The sequence below is a fragment of the Castor canadensis genome, chromosome 5 (assembly GCF_047511655.1).
Source record: "Castor canadensis chromosome 5, mCasCan1.hap1v2, whole genome shotgun sequence".
In the NCBI taxonomy this organism is placed as follows: domain Eukaryota; kingdom Metazoa; phylum Chordata; class Mammalia; order Rodentia; family Castoridae; genus Castor; species Castor canadensis.
Genome location: NC_133390.1, coordinates 22,189,344 through 22,215,487, shown reverse-complemented (window position 1 = coordinate 22,215,487; position 26,144 = coordinate 22,189,344). Strand labels below are relative to the sequence as shown.

Here is a 26,144-nt window from a genome sequence, read left to right as displayed (position 1 = left end):
GTTTTTAGTTATTTTGTGTGAAAATGAGATTGCCTCAAACACAAAGATATTTTGTATTATTAGCAAGTAGCTTTTGTTCTCTTCAGATTAAATAACCTGTAGTTTCTATTACTCTGAGGGTACGTCCCATTTTAATGCCAATCTACCAATCCAATTTCAGTTATTTTTCATGTATATTAATAATTATTTAAAGTGTATATGATATAAAATAAACTACACATCTTTAAATTTTATATATATTTTATTTAATTACATGAGTATTATATTTTATTTAATTGCATGAGTATATATGCAAAATAAATGGCATGTTCAAAATCATAACTTTGGTAAATGAATATTACCCACAAAAATCCTTGACATTATGTAAATATTATTACACAATCTGTACTTCATTTTGAGTAGATTTTTTACACTTTTCTCTCACTCAAAATAATCTTTGGTACAGAGTAAAATTGGCCTCACATGACCTGCTAGGAAGAGCTTTCTTCTTAGTATTGGGAAACAAGGTTTTTAGTTTGAATTATGTGTTCATTTAATGGTTATTAGATATCATTAGTAAGCCTATTCAGATCTAAAGTTTACATTGTGGAAGTGATATAAACCATTTAATATACTAAAAATTTAACCACTTTATATACTGAAGTGATTTAAACAACCTTGCATACTAAAAATCCTTTAATATATAAGGTATGGGGAGTTTAGTGTGGGGATTTTCCACATATCAATCTCTCAATACCTTCTAGTTGACTTTAAAAAAATTATTCATTTATTCACATGTGCATTCATTGTTTGGGCCATTTCTCTCCCCTTCCCCCCCACCTCTAGTTTGATTTTAATGCATTTAAAAAGATTTTGTAATCTGCTTATGTTTCTTGGAGTTTTGGCAACCATCAATTGGTTTGCTTGATCAAGTCTCTGTAACCATTTTAATATTTTGTTTACTTATTGTGGCAGTTATTGAGTCTCTCATAAAATTTTAGTTGTGTTTATTTCTCTTTGTAATTTTATCAACTTCTTCCTTATGTATATTGAAGCATTATTATTTTATGCATAAATGTTGGAATTTTTATATTTTTTTGATGACTTTACATCTTTATTACTAATAAATGATTCTACTTATCGCCAATAATATCTTTTGCTCTGAAATCTACATTGACTGATAGTTGTATAGTTCAGCTATCATTTTTTTCTATTCACTTTAATTATTTACTTCCTTTTAATTTTAACCTAAATGTTTCCTAATTATAAAATAGGCTTTTGTAAAAAGTATATATTTGAGTCTTAATTTTAATTTACTCTTACAATATCTGTCTCAAAGTCAGAGTGTTTTAATAATGTATATTAAATACATTTATTTATCATATTGATTTAAGTGGATTTCCATCCACTATCTTACTACTTGATTTCTGTTTTATCTGTTCTTTATGATATATTTCATCTATTTCTGCTTTCTTCTACAATGTAACAATATAGTCCTTTTTTCTATATACTTTCTTTAAGGTGCCAATTAGCTGGTATTAATTAGAATAAATTATCTATTATGTTAATAGCTACTATTAATAAGAAAATATTTTACTCATCTACATAGTCACCATTTCCAGGGTTCTTCATGCCTTCATATATATCCAGAATAACATCTGGTATCAGATTCATTTGCCAGTATGACTTTCTTTAGCCTTTCGTACAGCAAGTCTGCTGTTTAACTTGGTTTGGTGTATATCTGAGACAGTATTCAGAATTCATATGAAAGAAATTTCTGCTTGGTATAACATTTTAAAACACAAGACTTTTACTCTCCTGCTACCTTAAACATTCTTATTAATAATTTTGAGCCCAATTTATTTTTGATGGAAAACCGCTGCCTTCTTTCTTTTGTTCCTCTGTATGTAAAGTATCTCATCCATTAGATATTCAGATTCTTTATGAGCTTCTATTTATAATTTCTTCAGATTTTTGGGGATATGATAAAGCTTGGTGGTTTTCTTTCAACATGTTTGTTCTTGAGCGTGGTTCACAAAGTCACATAATAATTTTTTTCAAATCACAGAAATGTCAACCATTGTCTACTCAAGTCATATTCACTACTCTTTACATATTTTGTGAATCTAGCATCATATATATTACTTCACATGAACTTGCCGGACAACTCACAGATGTTCTGGTCATATTCTTCCAGTATTTTTCTCGATGTATAAAGTTCTTAATAGTCTGTCAATATCTGATCAGCTTCACTAAGCTTCTGCTGTGTTTATTTCAATATTAATACTACACACTGTATTTTTTTCTCCAGCACTGTGGTTTTAATCAAATACAGACATTTGATTTTTAAATACCTACTCATTTATATCATGATCACTAATTCATCTAGATTCTTGTGCATGTGAAATAGAGTCATAATATGTGTTTTAATTTTCCTGCCAACTAATTGCATCACCTGTATCACTTCTGGGTCACAATAGTTATTTGAAACTAGTCTTTAGATTACCCAAGATGTGTCAACATGCCATTGAATTTCCAATTGACCTGAGATTTTATTAGTTTTTCATATAATGAAGAAATAAGTCATATCAGGTTTTTAAATACTACTTTATTGACTTTGGGATTCATTTAGTTCTGTGGAATGTTGAAATTTTTGTATTTGGAGGAAACAAATTTGTCTATATTCAAATTGCATATTCTGGCTTTAGTTCTTGGTGTGTAACTCAAAATTTGTTTCATTTTTGAAAGCTGTTCAGTATTTATCAATTCACAAACTGTTGTTTCTGTTTAAGATGAAATCCACACATGTACAAACCAGAAGACAGCTCAAGATTTATAAACAATTTTATCTGGTTTCCTTTTCAAGCTTTTCCAGCTCTACGCTGTCTGTCTTCTTCCTTATCTCCACTTTTCAGTCTTGCCCTCAGAAATCTGTGGTTTTATTTAACACCCTCTGCTCCTACTAAGCTGACATTTAGGTACCACTAGTCAGAGAAATGAGTTTGCTGTTGAGATTGTAATATATCTAATTACAAAAGAATCCCTTCTTTCAGAGAATTAGGTTTTTCGTGCTTCCCCTTGCTGCCCTTCTCACTAAGAGATTTCTTTCTTGTTCCTTAACTCTGAAGTGTAAGGCTTTTTGGACTTTTCTCAGTCAATGCTAATGACCACTTAGGGGTTTTAGACTGGCTTTGATTCATTACAGGGGATTTCGAAAAAATATACTCATGTTTGTGTGCAATATCACATTCTTTTATCTTTCTAATAGCAATACTGCTGCTACCATTTATATTTGAGTCTTCAAATTATAATCCATGTTATTTTTCCCAAATGTTATAGCCATTTTAATTGAAGAGACAAGGAGCTGTGGGGCTTGTCTACTTTACCATAACTGAGACTTCATGACACAGTTTATGCTTGTTTTCATGTATATGGTTAATATTTCCTATTCCTTTTAATATCCATAAGGAATTAATAGAAGTATTTCCTGAAATAGTTTATTGCTGATAAGATTTGATTGCTACTTGGTCTATTTCTTCATTGCAACATTACATATTTAGCTCACACTTTAGGATGAATCCAGGCTACTTGTTGACTTTTGGCAGTCATGCGTTTAACATCATGTTTATCTAACATAGCAATGAGATAAAATTAAAACAAACTTATAGGGAACAAAGTAAAAGGCTATCTTGCTGCCTTCTTTTTTGCAGTTTATTACAGTTGGAAAAAGTGTTAGCATTGCAAATTTTGGTATTTTGAAATATGTGGTAGTAATAATCATAGCCTCATGAACTGCTTGATCACTTGATGATTTTCTCATATATTTAAGGTATTGCATGAACAACAGGAATGTAAAACAGTTTCTTTTTGGGAACGGGTACCATCAGGAGGCAGAGGGGCAAAAGGAGAGCGTGAAAGGTGGGAATGAATATGGTTGAAGTACTTCATGCTCATGTGTGAAAATATAACCATGAAATCTGTTGAAAGTGTTTTAAGAAGGGGCATAGGTATAAGGAAGGTGATAGGGTGAATTTCATTGTGGTATATTATATGCATCTATGTAAGTCATAATAAAACTCTTTAGTCCAACTGAAAATGATAATAAACTGTGAAAAAAGGTATTAAAGTAAATTGACTAGCTTTATTTTAACCAAGATAAGTTTTCTCCCATACATCTTTTGCAACATATAGATTTACTGTGAGTCCTTATTACATAAATAAATCAAACAGTTCTCTGAACATTTATTTGTCCTTTATTTATTTCTTCAGAGTAGGATGGGAGTATTAGCTCAAAAGCCTACAAATTCCAAATTCAACCTTTATGTGTAAAATTATTTTGAAGTTAGCTCAAATAAACATATTTTAGCTTATTTGCATGTCTTGAATCTACCTACATTACATATTTGCATACAAGATCTACCATCCATATTTGAGACAAACTCCATATACCATGGTAGACAATAAATCTGAGAAAATTTAAATATATCTTGGTACTTCATTTAGCTTTAATTTATTAATTTATTGCTAAAAATAAACATATTAACATATAAATATATAGGAAAAATAATTATCAAACCTAAAACAGTAGTGAATGGGTAGATTCTCTTTTAACATTTTTGCAAACTTTTCTAAAAAAAGAATTAGTTAGGAGAAAACAGATGGATAATCAGACCTGCTGCTGTATTCAATATTTTGTTTTATGTTTTTGAGCCTGAGAAAAATCACTTTTTCACATAAGAGTATCTTTGCACGTTTCCTCCTTTAGCTCAAGCAAATAATTGACTTGTGTGGGAGAAAATCCATATGTATGGAGGAGCCACAGAGACCCTTTGAAATAGTAGTGGGGACCCCAGGGTTTCTTTGAGAACTTCTGTTGTGCAATATTGTGAATCAAAGATTATAGTATTAAAAATCATAAAATCAGGCAAGCTTATGGCCAAAGTACCTTTCATGAAGTCTTAGGATTTCCATGCTTCAAACTATAATTTTTCACTTGGGTTTTCTTTAAAAATATTTTGTTATTACACTGCTCATAGTATTCACTATTGAGTTAGCTTTAATAAATTTTATAATTACTTATCTCAGTGTTCATTGTTCTTTTCATTCATTTTTATTTTTGGTTATTAAATTAATTCATTGTGTGGACAGAAATGGCATAGTGAGGGCTGTGGGAGGGTAACTTGGTGGTAAAACACTTGCCTGGCTTTTGTGAGGCCCTAGATTGATCTCAAGCATCTCAAAAAAGAACAAAGAAGAAGAAAACAAAATGGCATGATATCTACTGAGGCAAAGTTGACATACTGGATTTAGACTTCTTTAATCAATACTATATATCCATTTATTGTTTGATGTTTAATGTTCAATCCAGTTGATAAAATTATAACATACACCTTTTCTATGTGTATGTTATATATACACATATGTTATACATACACATATGTGACTTCATATATGCCCAATAGTATATCAAAAAATGGGATAATGTGCAAGTTGAATAAGATTGAGGATATTCTCTGCATATTAACATAAATGTAAATCTCACATGTATTGTTAGTTTAGTAAAAAGGAAAAAAGGCACAGCAAAGAAAAGATATGTTTTATAAAATAGAGAAGGAAATATAAATTATGTGGGTGAATATTTGCATAAAGAAATAAAAGTAACTGGTCTAGAGATGTAGATAACGATGGCATGTCTGAGGCACTGGATTCAATTCAACATCACTAAAAGAAAAAGACATATGAGGAAGAAATGCAGCTAATCAGAAAAGTGCAAATATGATTCCACTGATGGCTGATATGACCACTGGAAAGTAGTAACTTGATTAAAATTGTGATGAGAAGGCACTCTCCATAACTGAAATATCTTGCATAGCAGCTACATAATATCCAAATACCAGCCATTCTTTACGTTATGATATTACAAGATAATTTTATAAATATTGTCAAAGATATAAGTTGCAAAATGAAGATTCTTAAATCTTTGTCAATGAAAGATTCTTAAAATTGACTTAAATTTTTATAGCTGTACACTATCCTTGATTAAGATGAATTGCCTTTGCAAATGTGGTTTCTGAGTTATTTCAGTATTGTATTTTCAACATTTATATTTAATGGAAGGAGTTATGTGTTAATGAACTTATGGAAAGTGAAAGACCTGAGGAAAGGAACGAATTTGGTTTGCATATAGACTAAGATGATCAATATAGGATGTTAGAAAAAGAAAATACTTTAGTCTCCTGCTTGTCCATGTGGTCTCTTTGTTAGAAATTGAGATGTAAAAAATGAGGAAATATTAACATAAAAGGATTGTGAATCTTTTTTTCTTATATTATTGTTGTACCAGGAGTACATTATGATATTTACAAAAGTTCTTACAAAGATTGTGAGTGTTGAATTTAGCAGTACTCTGATAGATACATGATCCACATGTGAACTTATTTGTTGGTACATATTTAGATCTATATAGAACATGAACTGTAAAAGTGTAGCCTTTCTGACTGCAATAGAGTGAGGTTAGTTATCCTTATCCTGAACAAATTTGGAGGAATTAATGGGTGCCAATTCATTTAACCCACAAAATCTGTGAAATAAATGATTATTCCATTGATGGTATCACATTTGTCATCTTCTGAGAAATGGTTTAGAGTAAGTAGAGGAAGAAATTTTTGCCAAACTCAGAATGCTTACGAATTCTCTTTGTTGCATGGGTGACAAAAGGGAAAGTGAAATGTTAAATTAGTGGTCTATTTGATGCCTAAGAAAGCCACTGAGGGAAATAGTAACTTGGAGGCAAACCACAGCCTTCATATTTTCGAGATGTATAGAGCTACTTGCTGTACAACCTTGTGTTTCTTACAGCCAATGAATGAACGAAGAAGCCTACTAGAAATTGTTGACCATTTATGGAATACGGAATAATAAAGTTGGTAGAGATATTAAAACTGGGTGCTACAAAACAGATGCAGCTAAATGTGAAATAATTATTTTTAAAAGTAGAAATAGAATAGATGTAGGATTTGTGAGATAGCAAGATATTTGAATAAAATACAATCCTTATAGAATTATTTGATCCACTTGAATGGAGCATTCAGTACTAATGAAGTAATAGCAGACATACAAATTCTTTCTATAGTCTAAAATAGCAGTAAGTTCCCTGAATATTCTTTACACCTGATGTAGTATAAAATGTCCTCATATTTTGATACTATTGTCCATAATAATTCAGGAATCATTCTTCAAAACTGTGTGAATATGTAATGTACCTATTGCTTGATAGTCTTCATTGTAACACAGAATAGACATTTTGTTATCAGATTTAATGTAGCACAATGCACAAAGATTTGTTAATATTTAAAAACCATCCTAGAAAGCTTACTTCAGAGAAAAGAAAATTATGATGAAGATTAAATTTTTTTTTCAATTAATAGTATCAGAACATGAATTGGAGCATTTGGTTACTAATTTGAAATTGGTTCTCTCTACATATACTTAACTGTATAGAAAATTTCTTTTATAGAATTCATGTTTTTATAATTCTCTGATATGTCTAAAATCTGTGCTATTATAATAATAGCATTATTTCAATTACATTTATAAGTAACAAGAGTTGAAGCAAACTATTTTAATTAAAATGTACTTTTAATAATTACGAGGAGAGGAAAACAAAAAAGTCTGATGATAATGTACTTAAAATTCAGAGTAGTTAATATTGGAAGAGGTTCATCTTTTGTAATGCTAGTAATTATTAAGTTATTTCAGAGATAGCATGTCAGTCATGCTTCCCGTATCTAAATTCATAAAGGCATAAACTTTATTTATTTTAATTATGAAGATAAATATCAGTTCAATCCCCATCACCAATGGACATAATACAGCATCAATGCTGATCTGAATGCTATTGGAAAATATTTAATCATAATCACACTTCTAAATGCTTGTCTGGTCATGTTGTTTGTGGTATGTGAAAAATAAATCTATTAAGAGGATTAATTTTAGAAGTATTAATTTGTCATATTCAATTTAATATGATGAAAATGAGCATTGAGATACAATTTATTCTTTTCTTTGAAGTTTGTTATTTTATGATATTAGTGACTTGTTTATTGCAAGCAGTACATTTCTATAATAGTTTCAACATGTCCAAAATGTGCAGCATATACAATTTCCATAATGTAATTAGTTAGAAATTGGGGAAGCTTAATTTTAAAATTGAATTGTTCGTGAAATCTATTTTCACACTCTCTGTGGCTTAAGCAGTTTCTTTTCATAAAATGTTTTATAGTTGTTTGAAGAAATTAAGTGTAGTTAATCAGAAAGAACATTATGGTTTGACACCTAATTTGAAAGCCCTGTCTTAAAACAGTGAATGATTGCTTATGGCATTGCATGTGCCAATGAGAACCCAAATAGGAAATCCATTTATGTTCAAACTAGTCTCTATTGATTAAGTCAGTGTGATGTTGTCTTTTTGTGATACATATTTTGTACAAGACATATTTTTACATATATATGTGTATTTGCTAAACATATAGTTCATTGTGGATTAAGAAACAGTAAAATAACACCATGGTAAATTATTTCAATTATAGTACATGAAAAGGAAGATTAATGACCTTAAAGTGATTTCATTATGAAATCAGAAAATAAAAATCATAAATATCAAGTGCATAGCTTAGCATATTTAGAAAGCATTTAAAAGGAGTCTTAAAATGGGTATTGGTACAAACAATTTCATCTTTATTTGCTTTATGTTCATTTTTCCTCCAGTGCCACCAGCAATATCAATGCCTCAGAAAACTTTTAATGCCACAGCAGAGAGAGGAGAAGAGATGACTTTATCCTGCAGAGCCTCGGGCTCTCCAGAGCCCAGCATTTCCTGGTCCAGGTGGGTTAGCAATCATGTCCTGTGCCTTGTGTCCAGACCCAGGTTCATGATATGTTTGGAATACATTATTTTAGAAAGAATCAAAACATTGTTTTCAGATTTATTTGTTAAAGGTGCTATTATTTTTCAGCTAAGTTGGTTAGATTAAATAGTTAAAGAGATCAACAGTGTGATTTTGATATAATTTTCTTGACTTGAGGACTTTCTGATAGCACTTATTATGCACATAAGGACAGGTTTCTGGCTAAAAATGGGCCCAGTAGCCCTATAACTAATTCATTTTTTCTATTGTTCTACTGTAGTCTTCTTGATATAAATGTTTTGTGTTGCTGGCAACCTTGTTGTATGTGCACAACATCATTTATTAAAATGAAATTTATTACATATTATATTTGTGTACTGATTACAGAGAGTTAAATTTTAAAGAATTTTAGCATTTTAAAAATATTTACCTTATCAAATGAGTAAACCATCTTTGTATTCTAAATCTACTGTTCATGGTTATTTTAATTCTATTTTTTTTAAGATTTTCAAATGAACATTGAAATATCAAGCACAGATTTAAAAAACTCATTATTTTAGATTTTGGGTTAAACTACTAATTTGGAGACAATAAAGTTTAAAATTGAACAATACTATACACATGAACTATCGATGCAGTTAACTGTACAAACATTGGCTACAAATATTTATACAATCATTTCTGTACTTCAGAAATCATGGAGTGCAAGAAATAACTCAATGAGAATGTTAGAAAAAAATATATATTTAAGTGTATGAAAGTGTCCACAATAAGTTCTATGCTTTTAAAAATTATTTTAAGGTCAATAGTTAAAATCCAAAATTCATTATTCATTATTTTCTGTCTTAGCAGAAATTATCTATCTTCTGTTTTCAAATCTTTGGTTTTCTTGTTTACCCATTTAAAATAACAGGTGATAATCAGCAAATATTTCTTCAAGCAAGGTGCTTTTAATTGCTATTTGCCGATATTAATTCTTTGTATTAGTAATTCATAAAGGGGTTACACACTGAATATTAACATATTAGCTGCAGATAATCATCATGTATCTCAGAGATTGCTGGCTTTCCAGTAGAGAACCTTAATAGTCAATATACAATTTAATTACATCACAGAGAAGCTCACAGATCATTTGTTACAATGAACAAATATTGTTATAGAATTTTAGCCTAATGATTTTTTTTACTTCAGAGGGACTTATTTTCTGCTTAGGGTTATTTTGTTTCAAATTTCTTTTTTTAATAATTAATTGGAATTATAAAGTCAAGGATAAATCAGCTTCAGAAGATAAATAACAATAATTTCTATCTGTTCCTTGACATCTTCACATATGACATCTTCATATGTCATTAATGTCATCTCTTGGGTAGGATAGAATAGAAACTTACTTAAAATTTAAACAGTTTTCTTTTTTAGTCTGTAGATAGAAAATATGTATTGGGAGAATAGGAGCTTTTGGTTTTGATATTTACAGACACTAAACTTAGCTTTAGAGTGAAGCTTATATTCCTTCCTGTGTATCTGTAGATGAACACATATGTTCATGAAAAGATATTCCTATAAACATTAGGGAATATAGGGAATTAGTTAAAGAAAGATGCAGACAACCTGATACACAGAGATGACATCTCCAAGTGATAAGCATGAAATCCATTGTCTTAGTAACCTTAGTCTTCCATCATAAAATAACACAGAAATTCACTATCCCCTGATTCTGAAAGTTAGACCTCCAAGAGCAAGGTGCCAGCTGGGATGTTGTCAAGCAGGACTCTCTTTCTAGCTGCACATCCAGCTGCTTTCTCTCTTTGTCCTCTCAATGACCTTTCTACTGTGTGCATTCTAAGGGAAGGTCACATGTCAAGGAACAGATAGAAATTATTGTTATTTATCTTCTGAAGCTGATTTATCCTTGACTTTATACTTCCAATTAATTATTAAAAAAAGAAATTTGAAACAAAATGAGAGTAAATACTGAGCAAAAAATGTGTACACATTCATGTAAATGCAAAAATGATAACTGTTGCAACTGTGCCATGAATTGGACAGATAGGGTAAAAGAAGGAAACTAAAAACGTGAATATGAATGATGTACTCGTTATACAAGAATGAATATAGAAATCTTAAACCAGCTGATACCACCATAAGAAAAGGACTAAGGTAGAATGTAGATAATTAGAGGAGATAACTAATTGGATGTAGAACACATATATGCATGAAATATCACAAGGAGACTCCCTGTATGGTTGTCTTTATCTCAGACTAGCAACAGTGTCATGTTTTTCTCTTTTTTTTCTCTATCTTGTCCTCAAAATCATGGAACAGGAGAGCAGAACAGGTCCTGCCCAAGGGGGAGGGTTGGCACAAATGGGAGAGGGGAGGTGGCAGGGAAAGTGGGGAAGGAGAGTAAATACTGAGCAAAGAATGTGTACACATTCATGTAAATGCAAAAATGATAACTGTTGCAACTATGCCATGAATTGGTGCAGGGGAAATAAAAAGGAGTGGTGGAGGGGTGAATATGAAATATGATATAGTTGGTACATAGTAAAAACCTTTGTAAAGGTCACAATGTACACCCCCCCCAGCAAACAATACAGAAAAAAAAAAGAAATTTAAGGAGAAAGAAAATTCTTGTATCTTTTCCTCTTTCTATACCAGTCCCTTCAGATGAAGGCCTCACTCATGTGACCTCATTTAATGTTATTTACTTCCATAAAGGTTCTTTCTTCAAATAACCTTGGAGGTTTGAAATTCAAAGTTTGAATAGAGGCTTCACAGTTGAGTCCAGGGCACTAGTAAAGAAAGTAGTTAAGGACCAAAACTGGGGCAATGTAATATTTTTTTTACAAAGAATATCATGAACACCTAGTGACATATAAGTTAAAAAGAGAGTAAAAACAGTGACTCTGTACCTCTCTTCCATCATTTCTATTCAAATACTTCTTTTTTATCCCTTGTTATGTTTCTAATTTCTATTTTATCTACAGCAGTGTTCCTCTGTCATCCTGATAATTTCACAATTAGTTGTTTATTCAACTGTTTTCTTTGTGCTGATCAGTATAGATGCAGGTTTGTACATATAAAGATCTCTAAGAATTAACTTTTGGTTTCAGTTCTCTTCTTTTTAATGTTCTTTATTTCTTTGAGTGCTGTTTTTAGATTTATTCTATTCTATGTTTAATTGTTTAGTTCTTTTTAGTTGCTTATGGTTAATACTCTGTCATTAATATTATTTTTTAATGCAAGCACTCATTTTTCTCTTTAAATACTTATTAATTTTGATATATTGTTCATTTGGAATTTAATTTTTATAAAATGTTCCTTATAGTATTAATTTTTTTGTTGATTGTTTAGAAGTCTGTTGGTTTGTTTCTAAGCATTTGAGTATAATTCAACTTCATTTCTGTTACTGATTTCTAACTTCTTTTCATACTTGTCAAGGAGCACACATGTTTAGTGGTAAAAATTGTTTCAGCTTATTGTGCCTTATATTTTAGTATATACTAATAAATATTTTGTGGAAATTAGAAAAAGAGATGTAGTATCAGAAATGCAGATTGCATTATTATTTTTTACAGTGATCTCTCTCTACACATTACATAAATCAACCTACGTGATAGTAGGTCATCCTGTGCAAGTCTTTATTACCACATTTAATTTTTAAATATCATCTGTCAGCTGCATTTATAAATATTTCTGTGTATGCATTCAGTTACACTTGTTTTATGTTTCATGTTTTTGAAGCTATTTATTTTGAAAAGATCACATCAAAACACTAATCTCTCTGTATCGCTATCCTTAATTCAACTATCAAAAACATTTTGTCTTCCTTATGCTTATGTCATTTCTTCAACAAAATTGGTGATAAGGGCAGACAGGACCTTCCTGGAACTGAGTGGGGGATGTGGGAAGGGTGGGGGAAGGGGGCAAGGTAGAGAAATGAATGTATGCACATGTGAATAAATGAGAATAAATAAATAAAATTTACATAAAGTGAACAGTGAAAAGAAAAAAATAATTATTGGACGGCTTTGTTTGCCAGAAGGAAAGTGATATAATCCAGAACATTATTTCAGATCTCTTTTTCATTTTTTTCTTTTCTCTTTGTCTTCAAATTCAATTTCTTACATTACTATGTCATGAAGTTTGCAAATATTTTCTATTGTAATGTCAAATCTATTATTAATCCCACTCAAATATTTTTCCTTTCTATTTTTTCTATCAGTTTGAAGGAGGCCTTTAATGTTTTTAATTTCTCTCCTACTTTCTCATGTTTTAATTTCTTGAACTAATTAAAAATCAGTTCCAGTAGATTTTTGATGGACGTACTTATTAATCTATCATCTGTGTTAGTTCTGTTTTGATTTTTTGTTTTATATGTTGCATTTTAATGCTTATATAGTTTTCTGTTAATTATGATTGTTAGGCATTAAGAAATTTATGTTTTGAGTGACGTTAGCTTGTTCTTCTTTAAACATTAAAAATATGTCAAATAAAATGAGGAAATAATTGTCTTTATTAGGAAGAATATTGGACTTGGTTACCTATTGATTTTATGATTGAAGGAGATGTATCCTTCCACTGTGATTTGAGATGTAGAGAAATTACAAGTAAATTTAATCACCTGATCTGTGAATAAGTATAAAGGGGGAAAACCCACACTTAAAGGTTAAGTGTGAGCATACAGTCGATGATAAAACACAGGAAAAGTGTTTGATAAATTATAAATCACTAAAACCTCTATCCGATTATTAGAAGAAAAATGAAAATTTTCACTGAAATGTCATTGAAAGGACAGAGAAAAATATAATTACTAATTATGGTTACAGCCATAAATATATATGCATATTATGTCAACATATATGTATATTATATATATATATATAACTGTAGAAAAGCAGGCTGAAATGCCTTTTGTATAGTTATTATAAACAGTGCAGAAGTAAAGATAAGAAGAAAATACATACAAAACTACAGGACATTATATATGAAATTTATTATTTTATAAACTAACCTTGCAATTCTCTATATCTGTTGTGAATTTTTTCATGCTTTATGATATATTTAGAAATACCATGACAATCTGGATAAGCATATGTTATTGAGTCGTAAAGAGATACACTTATAATAGGATGTTTGTCAGTGCTTTCTGGAAAATGGAACCAGACTTCACTGGATATATTTGCTAACTATTAGAAAACATTTTGTTTCATTCTAGGAAAACTTTTCAAGTATAGTTTTTAGAGACGTATATTTAAAAATTAAATTTATATGGAATAATTAATATCCTAACCAAGGAGAGATTTTAAATGATTTATGTTAATAGTCCTTAAGATAAATTCGGCTTATCTAAATCAGTATTATAAGGAAAATATAGAAGAATAGGCAAAGTATGAAAAGGAAGAAGAGAATGAGGAAAAGAAGAATGAGGAAAAGTTGTAAGTGAAAGAAATTTGCAAGAATATTCCACAAATTATAAGGGCAATTGTAGAAATATTTGTTATACTTAAAATATTTCTTACCATATAGCAGAAAAAGTTGGTAGACATTGTTTTTAAAGACTATATGTCTCAAGTGTGGAGCATCTGCTTAGTAAGCACAATGCTCTGAATTCAAACAACAGTACCACCAAAAAATAACTACGTATGCTAAAATTGGACATTGATTTTGTGTATAAATAACTTGGAGAAAATTGACAATTACTTGTGTCTAAATGTTAACAAACTTTTTTTCTTCAATAATGAGTTAAATACTATCAAGCAAAACTTCTCTAGTTGTGTTTTCACATAATTCTCCCAACTTGCACTTTTATTAGCAGTACTTACATGAAATATAAGTTTGTTATACATTTATATTACAGTTAATTTTAAATTTCTTTAAAGTAAATTCCAATAGAAATTCTTTTAAATGTGTCCTAAACTAGAAGAAAATAATTGTTTCATAAATGTGTAGAGTCACCAATATTTAAAAGGCAATTGGAAAAAAATCAACAAAACATAATTTTGCTAATAATAAAAATGCAAATTGAATTTACATGCTTGTTTCATTTGCCTAGTTTCAAGATTCCAACATGAGTCAAATGCTATCTTGTCTCTAAGTCAAAACTAATTTCAAGCATAATTTTAATATTTATGCATTTAGTTCCTGGGGTAATAAAAATATACTTTTGCTAGACATGTTGGCTCACATCTGTAATCCCAGCTAATTTGTGAAGCTGAGATAAGAACATTGTTTGGGAGCAATCCAGGCTAAAAGTTAGTGGACTCCCATATCAACCAATTAATTGGGAATGGTGACACATGCTTCTCATCCCAGCTTCATGGAAGAAATAGGTAAGAAGATCATGGCCTTAGGCTTGCCCAGACAAAAACATGAGACCCTGTTGGACAAATAACAAAACTTTAAAGGACTGGAGGTGTTGCTCAAGATACAGTGCACTTGCCTTGCCAATGCAAGTCACTAAGTTCATTCCAGAGTATCGCCAAAGAAAACCCCCCAAAACACTTAATTGGATTATAGCATTTTCTATCAATGACATTGGCAGTGAAATAATTGATAACTGTAAATCAAAAAGCAGGCCATGATCTCCTGAATTATGAAGTCAGGTTTATGAAAATCAATCTTATTTTTCTTTTTCTGTAGGAATGGCAAGCTTGTTGAAGAAAATGAAAAGTACATACTGAAAGGAAGCAACACAGAACTCACCGTCAGGAACATAATGAATAGTGATGCTGGCCCTTACGTCTGCAGGGCCTCCAATAAGGCAGGAGAAGATGAAAAGCAGGCATTTCTCCAAGTCTTTGGTAAGTATTAGAACATAGTGGTTAAAATGCAATGTTTAAAGAAAGGTCTGAGTCAACTCCTTGTCTGCCAACAATTGAGCTGTTGAACATCCTATAACAAAGCCTCAGCTTCTTCATTTCTGTAATATATTGTTTAAACCTCATCTTCCAAATAGTACTGTCTTAAGAACCACATGAAATAATACATGGAAATTAGTGTAAGATATTGGCCAGCTCATAATTAAAGCTGAAAGAAAATATTTTTTGCATTATACCTAATGGAATCTGTAATGCTTTATATCTATAGATAGGTTATCCTTCATAAATCTTTAAATGACACTTGCTGGGATACATTTCACGTTCAGTATAGTACAGAATTGCACTTGGCTATCATTTACATCCATTTATCCATAACTAAAATTATTCTCTTTATTTTAAGAGAAAATATAAATATATTCCATATTTAGGAAGAGACATATTGTCTGCTTTGGGGAGGTTATAGAGAATAGATATTAGTGCTGTAAAAAGATAACTGGTTTAGCTTCCATTAAGTTTGTAACAAGAAATACTGTTTGCTGGTTTGTACTTATGATTTTGTTCTTAAAAAGTGTACCCCACAAAATTATATGCATTACTAGCATTTAGTAAGTTTTCTCCATCTTCAAAAATATTGTCATCAAAATTCTTTCACAATACAGAGAGACAAAAGGAAGGAACTGTAGATCTTGTTCCCAGTGAGCTGGCACACCTGTTCTTCTCAAAGTGGCCACAGTAAATAGTGTCTCCTTCCTCCCTCTGCTGGTTGTTCCTGTCATCATTGCAAGGGAGACATTTTCATGTTTACATTACAGTTGAGCAAGACAAACAGCTATAACAAACTATATCAGAAATTTAATTTTCATAGTCATATGTTGTAAGAAGAATTTAAACTGAATAAATCTGGTATCATTGCATCATTTATTTATTTATTTATTAATAAATTAATAAATAATTAATTATTTATTATTTTGGATAGTTGGAGTTGAAATTTACTCAGAAAAGTAATGTTCAAAATATATATTGCTTTTGTCCTGTTGGGTTTTTCTTGATACATGACTTCCCTATAAGCCACATAAATTTCAATTAAACTACAGTTTCACTGCTATTGTAGTTGCTGTTTCTTTAAATGTGTCTTTACGTGTTTTACTTAAAAAAATCTGTTTATATGCTAAACATGGGAAAGTATTTCACTCTGCCTGTTTACCTAACTGTGTACATATCCCTAATAGCTCTGGGGATATTTGCCACTGATGAAAGTAGGTATTTATATACTGTGTTTCTTTATAAATGACAGTTTCAAAATGTTTGGAAAGCAAAATTTGAATAATCCCAAGGTCATTGAAATGCCCCTCCAATTTCACTTTCATCTATGTTTATGTTAAGAACATTGCACGCTCAGAGTAGTCTAATCATCACTTTCTTTAAACTAAACTTGAAATCCAGTTGGCACAGCTGTGCTTGAGACAGAGGCTACCTAAGTGGAGAACTGGACCTTGGACTAGTGTGAATTGAGGATTACAGACATTCTTATAGCCACACCATCCCTTCTGTCCCCAAAATTAATACATGAAACCATGCACAGATGCTGAACTCCAGACATTCAACTGTGCCATGATGCACACTGTCTTCGTATGTTATGTCAGATTTTAAAATACTGCAGTGAGATAGTTAACACAAAATTATAGTTACAATAAGATCTTTCTAAAATGGCTTATTTTTAAAAAGTGTAAATGCTTATTAATTAATATTATTTTTGTCTTAATAAAAAAAGATCATAAATAAAACCAAAAGGTATTTTACAAAAGCTGTCAGTAAAGACAAGTTAGAGAAAGCTAAGAGCCTGGAGAAGATGTTCAGCTAGAGGAAAATGTAAACAAACTTAGAACTACTAGAAGTTATGAAAAGTACATAACTTCCTCAAACAGTATTTTTTTAATATTATATTCTTTAAAACCTTACCACTGAAAAAATGTAACTAGAAATGTACTGTACAACATAGTTTCACAGGACAGATAGTCTCCAACAATAAACTAGGCTCATATGAAACAGTTAACTTCGTATTTATTAGGGTACCAATGTGTGTATGAGAACAAAGAAGGACATGAAAGTTTCTGATTTTTCCATCCTTTGAAATAAGAAATAATGCAGGAAATATTACATTGCATCATGGCAATAATAACTTTGTATAAAAAGATGGAACAAAAAGTCACATATTTATATATTCATATATAGTGAAATTATAATTCAAACACAGTAGAATGAACAGTGAATTGGCAAAATTTCTATATGTGATATTTCTGGTATCAGGAATATTTTTTGAGAATAAGAATAACTTATTTATATTTTTAGTTGATTTTATCACAATGAAAAAAGTTACTTGCTCTGAAATAACAACTTCTGACTTTTAGGCTTGTATTTTATCATATAAAAAAGCAACAATTTATAAAGAAGTATAGAAAATACAGAGGTCAAAAAATGAAATGCTTTGTAATATTATGTACATTATGGAGGTACATGTATTTTAATATTCAGATCATTTAAATTACTATGTATAATGTTCTTTTATTTGAGTAGAAGAATTCATTTAATGTTTAATATACTGTTAAAGTAAATAAAGTTCAAAATAAATCAACACATAAATAACACATAAGAGTAATTTGTATAAGTATATATTTTCTTCATGAATATTTAAAAATTTATAGGTAATTATTTATTCTATATATTCAAGACATACAAATCACTTTCCCCTTTTGGTGAAATTATTATTAAAGTATAAGACATGATCAATAAGTAAACAGATGCCATATATGTTATATAGGTGTATGTACATATGTTTGTATATGTGTATACATACATGGCTTTAAAAGAGGAAATTTTAACTTAGTAACTTTAAGAATGGAATAAAATAGCATGACTTAACTAGACAACACTTTGAAAAGAATTATATTTTTATGTTAATTTCTAAGCATTCTGAAGTTACTTTTATGTAATGGATGAACATTACTTTCTAAAGTTGCTTTTCTCCTGCTCTTTGCAACTCTCTGGATTCTGCTGTTAAGCAAAGCATGTTACTGTAATTGCTAAAAAATTCCTCACTTCATACTGTATTAATGTGGACTTAAGTGTCCATCATGGAATTGTAATTTTAAATAGTAATTCTTTTCTCCAGTACGGATTAAGTAATATGTACATTTTTTACAGTACAGCCTCATATAATACAACTTAAAAATGAGACGACATCCGAAAATGGTCACATAACACTTACCTGTGAAGCAGAAGGAGAGCCTGTTCCAGAAATTACTTGGAAAAGAACAATGGATGGCATCACATTTTCTGAAGGTGATAAGGTAATAGCAATTTAAAAAATCATGGGGTTCACTACCACTGCAAATTCCAGAGTTTTTATTATTAACACAGCTCATACTAGCTCCAACTTATTAAGTAACTTGTAAAAATAAATAAATGAGTTTCTTATAAGGATTACTATTCCACCAAATCAGTCCAAAAGATAACTCTTGAGGAGAAAAAAGTCAATATGTAGCACTTAAAGAGATTTTTTGCTATATTAAAAATCATAGGTTATTGGTATTATTCTTAAGGTGCTTCCCTAATCTCTTGGTTTACCTTGTCTGAATCATATTAATTGAGATTTTAGTTTTCACCCTATCTGTGTAAATTAAAGTAATTCTGTTTTTAACAGTTCCAGGCATCTTTCAACTCTTTACTCTTTTAGAATGTCTGCATGTTTTAAGAGTAGGGATCTGATTTTATATAAATTAGATAAAGAGAACTAAGAACATAAAACACAGTATTTTGATGACCTTTCACCAGAATGCATTCATGTTACTTGGAAATCAGTTAAATTTACCATAAAATCCACTTCATGAAATTTTATTATTTTTTAAATTTTTCATAAATATTCATTTTAAACTTCAAATATAAAAATGAAAGAGAAGAGAAAGAAATAGGCAATAATGTAATAATATGATGGAATAGCTTTCTCACTTCAGTAAATATTATAAAATTAAGCTTTAAATGACTTTGTCAATGTTGAAAATTTTTCATAAATTTAATGCAGCTATCTTGTCCATTTCTTTTTTGAAAGAATATGATCCCACAGTTAAGACCCTTTCTTGACCCATATCATCTGCAGGAGGGGATTTTTTATAATATTTTTCTTAATAATTTTGGGGCATTTTTGATGATAGTTGTGCCCTTTTGATATTCTTATTTTATATATTAACATGCTATAGACTTTGATTTAATATTTCCTTTTTGTTTCTTTCTTCATTTTTTTTTTTGGCAGTATGGATGGGTTGAACTTGGGGACTTGTATGTGTCAGGCACCACAGGTGCCTTAGGACTTGAGCCACACCTCCAGTGATTTTTAGTTTTCCTTTTTTCAATAGGGTCTGTCTTTTATGCCCTGGTAGGCCCTCCTATTTGTAGTCCATTCATAGCTGGGATGTGCACACAACTGTGTCTCCCAGCTTTTTGTTGGTTGAGAAGGGGTATTGGGGACCCTTTTTCCAGGCTGGAACTGCAATCTTTGAGATCTCTGGTTTCCCAGTAGGTAGAATTACAGATATGAGCCTCTGGCTCCTATTCTGTTTCCATATTTTCATACCAGAAAATCATAGCTATTTGTATGGTCCAGGTGCCAAGTATGAAAAACGTTGAATTTCATTAAAATTAGTAAAAGTTCAATCTGTTATTCAAAACTGTGAGCAAGGACTGGAGGTGTGACTTAAGCAGTAAAGTGCCTGTTTTGCAAGTACAAAGTCTTGAAATCAAACCTCAGTCCCACCAAAAACAAGTAAGTGTGGGAAACAATCCCCAAACCATAAGCAATTGTTTTCAAATTCTGATTTAGCACATTTCTGTGGGTTGGATTACTCTAGTAATTATTTTCATTCCTTTAGCCCTTACACCTTCATATTCTTTAGTGTTACACCTAACACTTATTTTCCTGTCCACCTAAAAATACTAAATATACTCTTCTCAAAGCTAGTTTTACTCTTTCATTAATTGAAATTTCTATAAGTTTGTGTTAAGAATAATGTGTATGATTTACTCAGTTATCTGATCAGTAAAATGTGAAGTACCCAGAAATGTGTGATTTTCATATTTTTATTCTAGTTGCTATGCCTCCAGCCCTCCCAAACCACACACAAAATTTTTATTTTAGTATTTGTGAAGAGCAGTTGTCTACTTTCTGATTGCTCAGAACTGTCTGTTAAAGAGTGCACTTATAAAAAAACCTTTTAATTTGGTCTCTTTCACACAACACAATCATAGAAACCCAAATATGTTTTTTACACATAATGTGTTCAGTAGATAAAGAAATTAAGGTTATTAACTGTCTATTACAGGAGTGACCTAATAATATTTTGAGATCCTGGCTTTTATTCTGGATACCGGTAAACCTCTTTTCTCTTGATATAACTTATTTCTTGAGCTGCAAAATTCACAAATTGAATAATTGAACTGAGCTTTGAAAGAAGGCAAGTCTAGGTTTGAATTTCAGCTTTGTAAATTATTATGGTTGAGCTTTGAAAATATTATTTGATCTCTTTAATAAAATCTCTTCACCTTTAAAATGTTGATAATAGTTCTTATCATCTCCCATGTTAGAAGTGAGATGAAAAGTGTATTATAAAACACATGTCAAAGTGTTTAAGTCTTCAAAACACATTTTTCATCTTTGTCATTTTATATAAATTTTGAAGCACAGTTTATCTTGTCACTAATTCTGAGTAAATCTTGGTTAATAGACTCCATAATATCTGGTAACATGTTTGAATAAACATGATCAGAGATTGTACTAACATCATAAAATTTTGATCAGAGAAATTAGCATAAGATTCTATTTTCCAAAACAATCTCTAACAGATTCTATCATAGATCAAATTCTGTATTTTCATCCCTGAGATTAAATTAGTATGTTTAGGTCAAGGCCTTGGATCGGATATTCATCACTTGAGTTCATATGAATGGATTTCAGTCCTTACTTGGGAAAACATCTCTCAAATCTAAGTCAAGATGACATTTAAAAACTAATCCTTTCAGCAGAAAAGTTCTTAATTAACAATTTGTTAAGGTCATGATTGGGACTTGGGAATTATACCACAAAATAAAAGTTCCCCTTATAAACACATTTGTCAAAGTTTTAATGAATTTGCAAATATATAGTTCATAAGAAGTTAAATATCTTCCAGTCATGTCATTCAAACTGATAATTTTTATCCAACAACATAACAAGTTACTTAGCAAATATATTCATCTTTGTAGATTATTAAAAGGGGATCTCAATTAATAGCACTATTTTTCTTATGTAAATTCACAATCATCATAAAAGACAAATAAATGAGGATAAAATATCATAGGGATTACAGTTACATATAATTGAATGTTCTAATACTGAACTCAAGGATTAGATAAATGAACACAACACAATCCTCTTAGTAGTTAGCAGCTAAAAGTGTTATTTTCCACTGTCTGGAAATATTTAGCCTTTTCAGTTTTATACCATTTATGACATTAAATTGGTTTAGATATTTTAGAAATGAAAAATGATTTCAACCCTGTGTAAATAACTATTGTCTTCCAATAGAACAGATAAATATTTTTATAGTCATGATCCTATGTCCTCTATGAAGGAATACCACAAGAACAATCTTCTTCCCACAGCTGTCAGAGATCTGTCCCTTTAATGTAGTTAGGAAGAAGTTTATACTAATCTCCAGAAACACTAAATCAATGATTGAAGTGTTAAGTTGTTGTACTAAATTCCAGATATTATGAGTATAAACATAGTGTTCCTCTTCAAGGTTGATCATGCTAGCAGTCTGTATTTCAGTCGCATTTTCACAACGTTATGTTTGACTTCAATCTCCACCAATACAATGAAGTTCAGAGGAAGACTCCTGCTTCCAATATGGGTTAGAATAGATCTTCAGTGATTAAAGCAGAAGTGATGAAGACTGATCTCTCTTCCAATAAGTCACAATATCAGAATTACACGTATCACAGATCTCTTAGGTCAATGTCTTCTTCCTTTTCTCTCACATCTTCTACTTTTTCACATTTTCCTCTCTAGAAAGTGAGTCACTTTTTTGTCTCCTTTTACAATTTTCATATTATGTACCATTAAATATTGATTTGGAAGAGACTCTTTTACATTCTTAGAAGAACCTAAATAGATGATTAAAGTCAGAAAAAAAGGAATATGCTGTGCTTTGCAAAGCATGCCTGCTTTAGAATGTTTTACTCTTCAGTTTTTTTCACACTAATATGTTAAATACATATGATAAAACTATTTTCTTTTAAACATTTTCCTAGAAATATTGTGTTATTTGTTAATTTTAGTATTAAAGTAAAATATTCTACCAAGGGAATGAATTCTTCCCCTAGAATTCTTACAAAATGGCAAACCACAGTAAGCAAAAAATCCCATTTATGTTAATAAAGTGTTTCATATTTTAATATAAAGTATTCATTATATTATTTCATGGATGGCGTATTCCTTGTGTCATTTATCTACAGAATCTATAATTATTTTGTTTGTGTTGCACTTGTCCTACTAGTAAATTATAGGTCTGTCTCTACTAGCATTTAATCCCACTCTACATTGAAGAAAAAAGTACTCAAAATTTATAGCAGTAAGTTATAACTATCTTAAGGTAACAGTACTCAAACATCAGTCAATTGATAACCAGCTTCATCTCTTTTCTATATTCACTCATGACCAAAGAAATATTTTTCTTTAAATTGAATTATTTTTCATTTATTTTATGATACAAATCATTGCAATCCAAAACACTTACATGAATTTTATTTAAAAGTACACATTAAATTAATAAGAACTATGAAATAAAAAGTTTTATTAAAAGGACTAACTAAACTTAGAGAGTACATACTCAGTGGTACACAGGTACACATTCAGTAATACTCCTTTCATGTTAAACATATTTTTGAATTAATATGATATAAAAATTCACAATGAAATTTTGAACAAAGCAGATTTAAATATGCTTTGGTTGGGACATAAATTATTTTCAATTGTTCCATTGTGGGCCCAGCATTTTTCTCCAATAAACAAATAATCTTTGCTTCATTGATGGCTACAGCATTCACTCACAAATCATGACTGAAATTAACTTAATTTCAATCCTTACCATGATTTGCTAAGTTAAAAAATAAAATGCTGGTTTCAGTTCAAATTTGTTCATCTCAAAACTGTGTATGACTAAAAATAGTGAGATTTTTCATGTTCTTTTAAATCTTTTGAAAGATTTGTCCTCCTGAGTTAAAATAAACAGTTTTATTCATTCAGCCTTACCTTTAATACTAATTCTGGCTTACTCTGTTTCTGGAAATAAGCAGATATTTAAACTAAAATCTAAAATTAATAATAAAATAGGCAATTCCTGAATAACAATCAACTGAATGAAATATACTTTAAAATTTATAAGAATTTATGTATCTTAGCATATGAGTATTTATTATAAAAGTGCATTCATTATTATAAAATGATTTTATGTTCAAGTATAGTAATTCTTATTAGGTATAATAGAAATATCCTATTACAACTTAATATTGTCACTTATGAAGGAGGATTACAGCTCTGGAATAAAGAAAACTTTGTATTTCAAAAATTATTTACTTAACCCATATTTATTGGGAGGAGGAAAGTATAAAGTGTATTTTTCAAATCCCCTGAAAATCTCTGCTGAAAGCTCTTAGATACTTTTTATATATAATCTGTGGTTATAGTACTTTTTTTCTGTTTCCTTTTTTATTATTCTTTAGCATTCTTGAAGACGACTTTCATAAAATGCAAGTAGTAAAATAATCTTAAAGTGATAGGAAGTAACGTGACAAATATTTTCTTTATTCCATGCCCAAATTTGTCCAACAATTATCAACAAATATTAGTGAGGATTGTCATGCTTGCATGCAATTCTACCAGCTTATAGAATGCAGCAGTGAAAAATGAAGCTTCCCTACTTTGTGGTGCATATAATTTAAGAAGGGCAAGTTATTAACACACATTCAAAGTTTTCAAGCAATTATTGATGGTTGTCGAATTTTGAAATATGCAGTGTTCATGTTCAAAGAGACAGTCACAGTTCCAGTCCGACTCTCCCTTAACCAGCTTCTGCAACGGTGCTGGTTCTGTTGCAAACTGTCTTGACTTCCTCTAGAACAAACTCTCTTAATTTGTTTCATGGTGATGAAAATTGATTATATTCTGATTTAAAAACCATAAAATATTCAATAATATAATTATTAGGTATTGTCTTTATAGTATAGGAGAAAATTTAGATTTTTAATCTTTTTTCCCTGCTTATTATCGTAATCACTAAAATGAGACCGAAACATCTTCAATCATTAATTTAAAATAGTATAATTTCAGATATCTGCACATTTTAAAATCTCTAAATGAAAGTAAAAACTAAAATTCCTAAAATATAATGGCCTATTTTAATCACTGTCTTTAAGAGTAAAAGGCAGTGTGTAAGTTTTTTTTATATATCATTATAGATAGGTATGTATTGGGCACATTTTTCTCATTTTATGAGGAATTTTATTAATATATTTTTTATCAGTGTACATTAATTGAACAACTGAGTTGCATTGTGACATGTCCAAAAATTTGTAAAATATACTTTGAACATTATATTCCTTTAATATGCTCTTCCTGTCCAAACAATATTTAGTCAATTTCAATGTGCTATCTTCATACATATGTATGTAATGTGCTTCAATCCTGCTGAATCCCAGTACCTTCCTCTGAATTTTTTCTATCCCACAAAAACAGCCTTTCCTTTATGCTCATGTCCCATTATCATCAATTGTCATTGTCATCAGTTTAGATTGAGATTCTGCATATGAGATAAAACCCTGATATCTGGCTTTTTGACCTTGGCTTGCCTTACTAAATATATTAATCTTTAGTTCCATCCATTTTCCTGCAAATTACATCATTTCTTCTTTTGGTCATTATTTAGAGAATTTTTTTTAGTTTCTATAATCAAACCCAGGTAGATAAGATCTTATATATTTAATAGAGTGCATTACCAATGTACAAATAGAAAAAACTTAAGTTTAATGTTTCTAGACCAATATGGCTCTTAATTTCTGTACAATGGTAACTTAACATGGTAAACTAGAAATACATTTTTCCAAAGTTGATGGCACAGCTAAAGTTTCAAAAATTTAAATTATATATATATTTATATGAAAAGACCAGTGAGAAGTATGTTATGCATCAAAAGCAGCAACAACTTTTCCAGGTTCTGCAGTCATCTAAACAAAATTCTAGAGATATCCAGCATACTCTATTAAAAAAAAAAGTAAAAACTAAACCGCAGAAAACAACAAAGTTCTGTTACAGTTGTGGTACCTGTCATCATTTTTTTATTAGCTTCTCAAT

General features: G+C 30.1%; 1 protein-coding gene across 2 annotated transcripts in view; it reads left to right on the top strand.

Annotated features, from left to right (window-relative positions):
• Positions 1-26,144, top strand: part of Ncam2 (neural cell adhesion molecule 2) — a 463,114-nt gene that overhangs the window by 272,525 nt on the left and 164,445 nt on the right. For both annotated transcript variants that reach the window (XM_020153019.2, XM_074072870.1), the window contains exons 6-8: positions 8,746-8,863; positions 15,528-15,688; positions 18,908-19,053. In XM_020153019.2, coding sequence (XP_020008608.2) covers positions 8,746-8,863; positions 15,528-15,688; positions 18,908-19,053 — 425 coding nt within the window. The remainder of the gene's footprint in view (positions 1-8,745; positions 8,864-15,527; positions 15,689-18,907; positions 19,054-26,144) is intronic.